The 9944-nt window shown below is 42.1% G+C and overlaps 1 protein-coding gene across 2 annotated transcripts; it reads left to right on the top strand.

Annotated features, from left to right (window-relative positions):
• The first annotated feature begins 3681 nt into the window (after positions 1-3681).
• On the top strand, positions 3682-8958 carry LOC129814994 (intraflagellar transport protein 52 homolog). 2 transcript variants are annotated; one of them, XM_055868215.1, is made up of 14 exons: positions 3682-3759; positions 4017-4160; positions 4301-4388; positions 4627-4756; positions 4871-4946; positions 5140-5211; positions 5488-5614; positions 5734-5817; positions 6199-6267; positions 6350-6504; positions 7252-7339; positions 7575-7683; positions 7797-7942; positions 8056-8958. In XM_055868215.1, the coding sequence occupies exons 2-14, from the start codon at positions 4042-4044 to the stop codon at positions 8095-8097; spliced, it is 1305 nt and encodes a 434-aa protein (XP_055724190.1). In that variant the 5' UTR covers positions 3682-3759; positions 4017-4041; the 3' UTR covers positions 8098-8958. The 2 variants fall into 2 exon arrangements, with proteins under 2 accessions (XP_055724190.1, XP_055724189.1); XM_055868214.1 differs by having other exon boundaries at positions 3708-4160.
• The last annotated feature ends 986 nt before the right edge of the window (positions 8959-9944 follow it).

The raw sequence follows: 9944 nt of genomic DNA on the forward strand, positions 1-9944 counted from the left end.
CTGTGTATATCATATCTACTGGCACCTTGACCTCCACCTCATCACATGTATCCATCCTCAGGACCCCTTGGTACTGCAGCTGCTCAAAACACTCCCCTGAGTTGTTACCCGTGTTTACCATAGATGTAAGGGACACTAGAGTAAATACAGGAGATGAGATGTCTTACACATTGGACATCATAGCGTTATCATAGTGATACAATAAAGTAATCAAGTAATGACTAGGCACTGGCACTGAGTCAAAGCTTGGCATGAATCCAAGTGAGCACCCAGCAGAGGACAAACCTAGCTTTCCCTGTTTGGAGATAATATTAAACTCTGTCAAATATACACATTTTGGAAGGAAGCATTCATATAACATTTGATTGCACATTGAGTTTGCGAAGTATTGTAGATGATGAAATTCATCAATACATTGAGTAAAAAAGCAAGAGCTAAAAGCGTTTGATGACAGTCCCATTGGCTTTAAAGATGGATCAACAGGTTATTTGTAAGAAATGCACCGATGGTAACAATAAATGATTGATACATTTAGGGCTGACCCCATTTAGTCGACTGGTCTACTGTTTGGTCAATAGGCTGTTGGTCGACCAAGATTTTTTTGTCCGAGCAGTTGCAAATACACTACATGACCAAAAGTATGTCAAACATCTCATTCTAAAATCATGGGCATTAATATGGAGTTGGTCCCCCCTTTCCTGCTATAACAGTTTCCACCCTTCTTGGGAAGGTTTTCCACTAGATGTTGGAACATTGCTGCGGGGACTTGCTTCCATTCAGATTCAATGAGGTTGGAGAATTTTAATGTTGTGCGATTAGGCCTGACTTGCAATTGGAGTTCTAATTCATCCCAAAGGTGTTCGATGGGGTTGAGGTCAGGGCTCTGTGCAGGCCAGTCAAGTTTTTCCACACTGATCTCTACAAACCATTTCTGTTTGGACTTCGCTTTGTGCACGAGGGCATTGTCATTCTGAAACAGGAAAGGGCCTTCCCCAAACTGTTGCCACAAAGTTGGAAGCACAGAATCATCTAGAATATCATTGTATGCTTTAGCGTTAAGATTTCCCTTCAATGGATCTAAGGGGCCTAGCCAGAACCAGGAAAACAGCCCCAGACCATTATTCCTCCTCCACCAAAGTTGGCACTATGCATTCGGGCAGGTAGTGTTCTCCTGGCATCTGACAAACCCAGATTCGTCGGTCGACTTGTCAGATAGTGAAGCGTGATTCATTGCTCCAGAGAACGCGTTTCCACTGCTCCAGAGTCCAATGGCGGAGAGCTTTACACCACTCCAGCCAACGCTTGCAAATGGTGATTTTAGGCTTGTGTGTTGCTGCTCGGCCATGGAAAACAATTTCATGAAGCTCCCGACAAACAGTTATTGTGCTGACGTTGCTTCCAGAGGCAGTTTAGACCTTGATAGTGAGTGTGGCAACCGAGGACAGACAATATTTACTCGCTACACGCTTCAGCACTTGGCGGTCCCGTTCTGTGAGCTTGTGTGACCTACCACTTGACTGGGTCAGCTATAGCAGGATATACATCTGGTGTAATATTAGCAATTATTGGTACCATGATTGTCTTTGAAATGTGTATTTAGTTACTCAAAGCTTGATCACGAAAATTGCCAATTCGCCCTCCACTATAATGGCGGATCCTGTTTTCTGTTTTCTCCCCTGACAATGAGTTGTTCTCCCCTGACATAAATGTACCCGGTGGATTAGGATACTGGTGCTTTCAAGACAACTGGGAACTGAAATTATGACATCAGCGATCTTCAGGTCAGTAAGTTCCCGAATTCCCGGGTTGGAATTTCGAGTTGGATGACCGTTCAAAGCGATTTTCCCCAAATTCCCAGTTTTCTTGAACGCGCTGCAGTCAGAGACTTCTGAGTTCCAAGTTGATTTGAACACGGTATGAGCTGGCGTCCTTTCCTGGCTGATGTTACAGACTGACTGCTGACAGAGAGGAAGAGGCGTGGTTTTATACAAGACCACATGTTGTTCTTAGCCTGATCGAAAAAAAATAAACTGTGTGTGAAGAAGGTAATGTAGAAACAATAGTGGATCAATATATTAGTAATGAGTTTTATTCTTGTCTTGTAGATGGTTCAAAGGATGCCATGTATGGAAAGACAGGAACAGGTGTGTTTATTCCTGAGTTCGATGTTAATCTATGCAAGACACTAACACATGATTTATCTGTATATTCAATAGAAATGACTGCGATAATCGTTGGATTCCAATGGGTAGAGGAGGTCCAACCAAGAAGAGTAGTAATATGTTGAGACTCTGCATCAGTTTTGTGTAGTTTAATATCTGGAAAGTCAGAACGTGAGGATTTATGGTTAGAAATAACGATGCTAGACTACCGAGTGGTGCAGCAGTCTAAGGCACTGCATGATGCGTCATTACAGACCCGGGTTCGATCCCAGGCTGTGTCACAACCGGCGGTGACCGGGAGTCCCATAGGGAAGTGTACAATTGGCCCAGCGTTGTTTGGGTTAGGGGAGGGTTTAGCCGGGGGGCGGGGCTTTAATGGACTCATTGCACTCTAGCGACTTCTTGTGGTGGTCCAGGGCGCCTGCAGGCTGACTTCAGTCATCAGTTGAACAGTGTTTCCTCCAACACATTGGTGCAGCTGGCTTCCGGGTTAAGTGGGCGGGTGTTAAGAAGCGTAGTTTGGCGGGTCATGTTTTTGGAGGGCGCATGACTTGACCTTTGCCTCTCCCGAGCAAGGTTGGGGAGTTGCAGTGATGGGACAAGATCGAAAATGGATCGCAATTGGACAATCACGGAATTGGGGAGAAAAAGGGGGTAAAATAGATATATATGATGCTGTTGTTGGGCTGACAAAGAAATGGTATTGAAATTCAGTTATGTTGGATTCTGGCTCATACAGGAGTTTATGGAAATGATATAGTAGATATAATAGCAAAAAAAGCAGTGAAAAATAATATTGTTGATATACAGGTGCAGTTGGCTAGAGGGGAAATTAAAACATTGATTTGGATAAATGGGTTAGATTGCTGGCAGAGACCCTGGGATGATAGTAGTAAAGGCAGACATTTTTATAGTACAAGGAAATCTGTACGGGAGATAACTTCCATTATATGACACTATGTTAGGGCACACAGGATTGAATACATCTTTGAAATTGATAGGGAAACATGGTACTGGAATGTGTAATGGCTGTATGGTAGAGGAAACAGTTGAACATATATTATTTTGTGGAATGTATGATGTTGAACGGGAGAGGTCGTTTGACAGGGTCAGAGAGGTTGGACGGGATAGGGGAGTGGGTGAAATTTTGGGTGGTGGTGATGGGAGTAGCGAGGTTTGTAGGGAATTATTTTATTTTATTAGAAATTCAGGGTTAGTTAAGAGAATATAGTGATATAGATAGGTCGTGACTGACCTCACACTCCAGGTGGATGTGTATGCATGCACCTGTCAGTTGGTTGTGATTTGCCAATAAAAAGAAGAGAGGCCCAACTCGGTGGAAAGATGGGACACAGCCAGTTAAATATGACTTTAAATGTGATAGGAAAGCACCCAACAGAAAAGTGTGATTATTGCCAGGAAAAAGAGACCGTGGGGCATGTATTGCTACAGTGTGGGCAGTATCAGCGGGAAAGAGAGAATCTATGTCTGTGATCCCTTCTCCTGTTGCTATGCATGTAGCGCCCATGGTTACTCTTGTGGATCAGTTTGTACCCACAATGCACCATTTTGAGCCACTGGAAGATGGTTTCTAGAGGTATTTAGCTAGCCAGCTAACTTCACTTACAACGATAATTATCCTTTTATATAAATCAGTTAATATTTTAAGATGCATTAGGGATTTAGCTACTTTGTTCAAATATACAAAGAAACAGCAAATGATTGGTCCTTCAACACTTTGCTCGCTAGTAACGATTTGTGTAAGTTAGCTAGCTAACTTAGCTGCTAGCTAGCTAACGTTGAGTAGATCATTAAATAGCTACGCAATGCAATAATTGAACGTGTTTGTCACAGGTCTTTAAATAGAAGTTAAAATACAATGGATAAGGAGCAGCGCAGCAGTGTTGTTTTTAACGCATCCAAGAGAGAACTGTTCACAGCCAACAATGGTTACAAGTCCCTGCAGAAGAGACTCAGGGAACAATGGAAGATTCAGAGGTAAGTTAACGTTAGGAAGCTAGTTAGCTGGCTATATTGCTTGCAATAACTACATAAGAACAATACATTGTAGTCACGTATTTGTCATCATAATAAGGTTACTTCCTCATATATGTGGTTTTATGTTTGTTCCTGCACAGCATGAAAGAGGAGCTCTCCTTGGAGAAGTTGAAGGGTGTGAAGTTGTGGATTACTGCTGGCCCCAGGGAAAAGTTCACTGCTGCTGAGGTGTGTTGCTGGTCAGTTGTAGGAGGTCAAATGACATGCCTTTGGATGGAGTTTTGGGCAGAGTAATCAAATAACAGATTTAAAAGTTTCATATCAAAGTTTGACGTGTCCCTGTATTGCAATTCTGCAGCAAAACATTCCACTAATATAGAAAATGTATCTGCCAACCTAAACACTGTTAGATATGTTGGTTGCTTTATGCTTTGAGTCAGACATTGATTTGCCCTCTCGTGCTCAGTTGGAGGTCCTGAAGCAGTACCTGGATGGGGGAGGAGATGTCCTTGTGATGCTGGGTGAAGGAGGGGAGATGAAGTATGACACCAATATCAACTTCCTCCTTGAGGAGTTTGGGATAATGGTCAATAATGGTGAGGATCATATGAGAATAGAACTTGTGACTCCGATTGTTGTCATCCAGATATTTCACTGTCAGAGTTTTATTGATGATGAGTGTTCTGTCTTCATTCTCTGTTTTACTGTAGATGCTGTCGTGAGGAATGTTTACTACAAGTATTTCCATCCAAAAGAAGCACTTGTGTCCAATGGTGTTCTGAACAGGTTAGTTGATTAACCATTTAGACATCTGGATATTTGGTGTGTCCAAAAGTAATAGTGCTTTTATCATTGCTTTCTTGTCAATGCCAATTTAGTAAATGTAGCAGAAAAGGATACTGTGGTTGATACTTTCACAAGCTATGAGACACAGACATTGTTGTGCTACTGTACAAGCATCTTGCTTTTAATCCTTTAGAGAGATCAGTCGGGCTGCAGGCAAAGTGGTGACGGGGATCATCGAAGATGAAAGTGTCGGGAACAATGCACAGTAGGTCTTCTCTGGTTTCATGTCATCATTGCCAAGTGTATGTTTGTTTTCATGTTTATAACTGTCAACACTCTCACCAGACGACAGAAATATTTATCACAGTTTCATGTCTAATCATATCATATGCCGGACATAAACAAACAGGCAGATTTGCCAAAAGCGGTTGGCCCTTGTTAAACAAGCAAACCAATGAGTGAAACAGTGATTGCAGTTTGGCTTGTCCAGTGGCCCCCTGGTAAAAAATGCAACCTGTATTCTTAATGTGTACTTGAACAGGGCCCTCACATTTGTGTACCCGTATGGAGCGACACTGAGCGTGATGAAGCCTGCTGTGGCTGTTCTCTCCACTGGGTCCGTCTGCTTCCCCCTCAACAGGCCTGTCCTCGCCTTCTATCAGGTCAAGGTGAGGAGCTACCGTTGACCTCCTGCCAACACCACAACATGATCATACGTTGTTTTTCAAAGATACAGTGTGTCAGTTATTTACTAGTTGTGTCAAAAAAATTTTTTTTTGTAATTTAGGAGGCAGGCAAACTGGCAGTGATGGGGTCCTGTCACATGTTCAGTGACCAGTACCTGGACAAAGAGGAGAACAGTAAAATAATGGTGAGTGGAGTGTCTGTCTATAAACACTCAGACTTGTCACATTTGAGAGCCAATAATGTAGCCTCTTTTACCCTTTTCACACGATCATGCCAACTCAACTGCAATGTGTTGGTTTAGAGATTTTTGTCCTTTCCAGAATTGTTCCAGCAACTATGATGGGTGCATAACCAGGTCAGGGCAGTACAGCATGGCTGTGCATATCTTTGCTCAGCTCAGTTGTGTGAAAAGGGTATTTGACGACTTCCTGATGGGAGGCTTGTTAACTTTTTCACAGTAACACAAGAATAGTTGTGAGAATGCGATCCAAATAGCTGATCCACTATTTGATCCCCTACTGACTCCATTCGGTTGTAATGTTCCCTTTCTCTTTTTGTTATACAGGATGTAGTTTTCCAGTGGCTCATGGGTGATAACATTAATCTGAACCAGATAGATGCAGAGGACCCCGAGGTGAGAAGCCAAGGCATGTTTTAGGATCTGCAGTTTTACCTTTGAGTTCTAGAAGTGACACTTCTCATTCTGTTTGGCTCAGATCACAGATTACACCATGCTACCAGACACTGGCTGCCTGTCTGAGCGACTGCGAGTATGCTTGCAAGAGGGAGAGGAAAATCCAAGAGACTTTACCTCCCTGTTTGACATGTCTCTACTCAAACTATCAACAAACACGTTGCCCCAAGTCATCAGGTGAGGACACATACTGCTTTATAAACTGGAGACATCAGTTTTCACTACAGTAGGCCATAGTGGAAGTGGGTACAGGCTGTTTTATCTTCCATGCCTGCATGTTTAAATCATAAATAAAATCAAATTGTATTGGTCGCGTACACATCATTTCGAGATGTTATCACAGGTGCAGCAAAATGCTTGTTTGTAGCTCCAACAGTGCAGTAATACCTAATAATACACACACATCCCCAAATAAAAGAAAGGAATTAAGAAACATCAGAACGAGCAATGTCAGAGTCTGGAATATAAATATATATGTATATGATGCTGTGTATAGACAGTATATGAATAGAAAAGGTGCGTACAGCAGAAGTTAAATATGATGAGCCTTGACTGGAATACAGTATATACATAAGAAGTGGGTAAAACAGTATGTAAACATTAAAGTAACCAGTGTTCAACTACTATGTACATAGGGCAGCAGCCTTTAAGGTGCAGGGTTGAGTACCGGGTGGTAGCCGGCAAGTAACAGTAACTAAGTTTAGGGTAGGGTAATGGGCGGAGGCCGGCTGGTGATGACTAACTAACAGTCTGATGGCCTGGAGATAGAAGCTGTTTTTCAGTCTCTCTGCCCCAACTTTGATTCACCTGTACTGTCTCTGCCTTCTAGATGGTAGCGGGGTGAACAGGCCGTGGCTCGGGTGGCTGAGGTCCTTGATCTTACGGTATGTTTGTTGACAATGTGTTTGACTTGTCCTCCTGCAGTTCCTACAAGCAGATGAATGTCAAACATGAGCCCCTCCAGCTGATCACACCTCAGTTTGAGACTCCCCTTCCACAGCTGGAGCCTGCTGTAAGTTTCCCCTCAGCACCCCTCTCTAGCTCTACACAATCTCCTCTAGGTCAACCATTGTCTGGGTTCTATACACTCAACTGAGAATGACATGTGCATTAGTGATTGTATTCAAATCGAGCTTATTGACTGGGATTTAGTGATGCGACTATACACACTTGATCATTGTAGAAAATGACCAATTTGTCATCCCTCCAAGATCTGTCTGTGTTTTCCTATGGGTTGCTTTGAGCAGGTCTTCCCGCCTGCCTTCAGGGATCTGCCTCCCCCCATGCTTGACCTCTTTGACCTGGATGAAACCTTCTCTTCTGAGAAGGTGCGATTGGCACAGCTCTCCAACAAATGTAAGTGTTGAACCGTCATACTACATCCTATTATTTTGTTAGCTGATCTCCGACAATGTCAGTGTTAACCCCAGGTCTTATTTGACTTAATGACGTTGTTGTTCTTCCTGCAGGCACAGACGATGATCTAGAGTTCTACGTGAGGAAGTGTGGGGACATCTTGGGGGTGACGGGGAAGTTGGATAAAGATCAGAGGGATGCCAAACACATCCTGGAGCACATCTTCTTCCAGGTCGTGGAGTTCAAGAAGCTCAATCAGGTGAGCCATATGAACATCAGAACCTTTGGTATATGCACACATGGTTAGTTGATCTAGGCAATGATTGACATTAATTTGTGATTCATGTAATTAAAATGATCTCTCCCATACAGGAACATGATCTTGACACAGAGACCAGGTTTTCCCCGTTCTGATGACTTGCAACCAATGAGATTGTAATTTTATGTATTTTTCATGAGCTTGTATATACACACATTCAATATAGATGTATCCATATAGTTTTTCCAGTAACTACAAGAATTTAACTCCCTAGACTTTAAACAGAATGTATATAGTTGATTAGATTAATGAACTAAATATGACAAGTTAAATTAATATTGTATAAGGCTTTCCATATCTGATTGATTACTTGTGGTAAAGGATGATACATTTTGGCATTTACTGTGTAAAGTGTTCCATCATTTCCTCAACACATGGTTGATTTAATCAATAAAAAAACTTTATTTACTATAATAGATTGTAAAATATACAATTTCTTCAGACTGGCATCTTTTTGTGTCCCTTTGTCTGTAAAAGTGAAATTAGAGAACATGTCAATTTTACAAGCCATTAAACAACCTCTGAAGTCTTAGTTGCCCAGCCATAAAACAAATATATACATTTTTAATTAGGAAATAGCATGCCAAAGTGTGGTCCACTTTCACCAAAATGACTTTTTGCTGGACAAGACACAGCAGCAGTTACTGAGCCTGAGAACCTTACCTCAACTGTTCAGTATAGCACTGTCACATGACCACTTTGGCTTGTTCAGTCTTACCAGCACTGGCTAGCTCCTCGCTCATATTTTTGGGTCAATTGTTGAACAGTTGCCTAATTAAAATGCAGCTTGTATTTAATCTGCTAGTTGATTGGCTCACCTGTGTGGCGATGATGAGCGACTTCACCAACAAGGCAACTGCCAACAGCAATGATGGGAGGGGGCAGTGGCGTGTATTCATGGAGCCAAGGGAAGTCAGGCTTCCCCAAAAAATTCACCAATAAAAAAATTATGTATCTTTTGTCTCTCTGTGTTTCATCATTTCCTTACATTCAGCCTCTTGCGAATTGAATCTCACAGGAGAAAGCAAAACAGCGCCCCTCTGTCTCTCTACGTGTAGGCCATCTATCTGATGCTGTTTGGTCCAAACGAGTATGACAATGTTACCGCCCGTAGCATTGAATGGAGCATTTGGCCTACCTTGATAAAAAAAAGTATTGAAAAAAGTATAAAAATTAGCCAATCAGCGTTGAGCTATACTGAGCAAGCTCAACTGTGAATGGTCCTGGCCCACCAAAAAAAAGTGTCAACGGAAGCCAGTTTGGATTTTGGCGTCACTCCTATGAAATTACATTGAAAGCATACGTCATTGACAGAAACAACTTGAATTGTTGCATGTCATTGTCCTTTGGTAGCTAACTAGCTAAAGTTGGCCCTTTCCTAAATTAGCAATGGATGGAGATCGGGATTTGAACTTGTGGTTTTACTAATTATCCTTACTGGCCAATTATTATAACTGCGATTCTGATCCATCCATTATTGTGCCCCTGGCCTGCGAGGATGGAAGTTCAATATGTAGCTAGCTGTTAGGCTAATGTTAACTAAATAATGTTGCTCATGAATGGAAGTTAGGCTAGTGAGCAAGCATTTTAGCCAGGTAGTCTAGGACAACAAAAAATAAAAGCTTGTACTGTATGACAGAGTGCTCAACCGTTTAACATGAAAGAGAGGAGGATGGCGTTGGAGTTTCGAGTCTACATATTTTTTTACTTGCACGAACGCACACATATACACACATACATCAGAACCATGGACATATTTAGCTTATGTTGGACTAAATTGTTTTTGGTATATTTTAGTTGTCACTGTATTAGATTAAGCAGAGGGAGGAGGTCAGAGACCTGGCCGGGTGGTGCCAGAATAACAACCTATCCCTCAACGTAACCAAGACTAAGGAGATGATTGTGGACTACAGGAAAAGGAGCACTGAGCACATCACCATTC

This window comes from Salvelinus fontinalis, chromosome 18, assembly GCF_029448725.1.
Source record: "Salvelinus fontinalis isolate EN_2023a chromosome 18, ASM2944872v1, whole genome shotgun sequence".
Lineage (NCBI taxonomy): Eukaryota > Metazoa > Chordata > Actinopteri > Salmoniformes > Salmonidae > Salvelinus > Salvelinus fontinalis.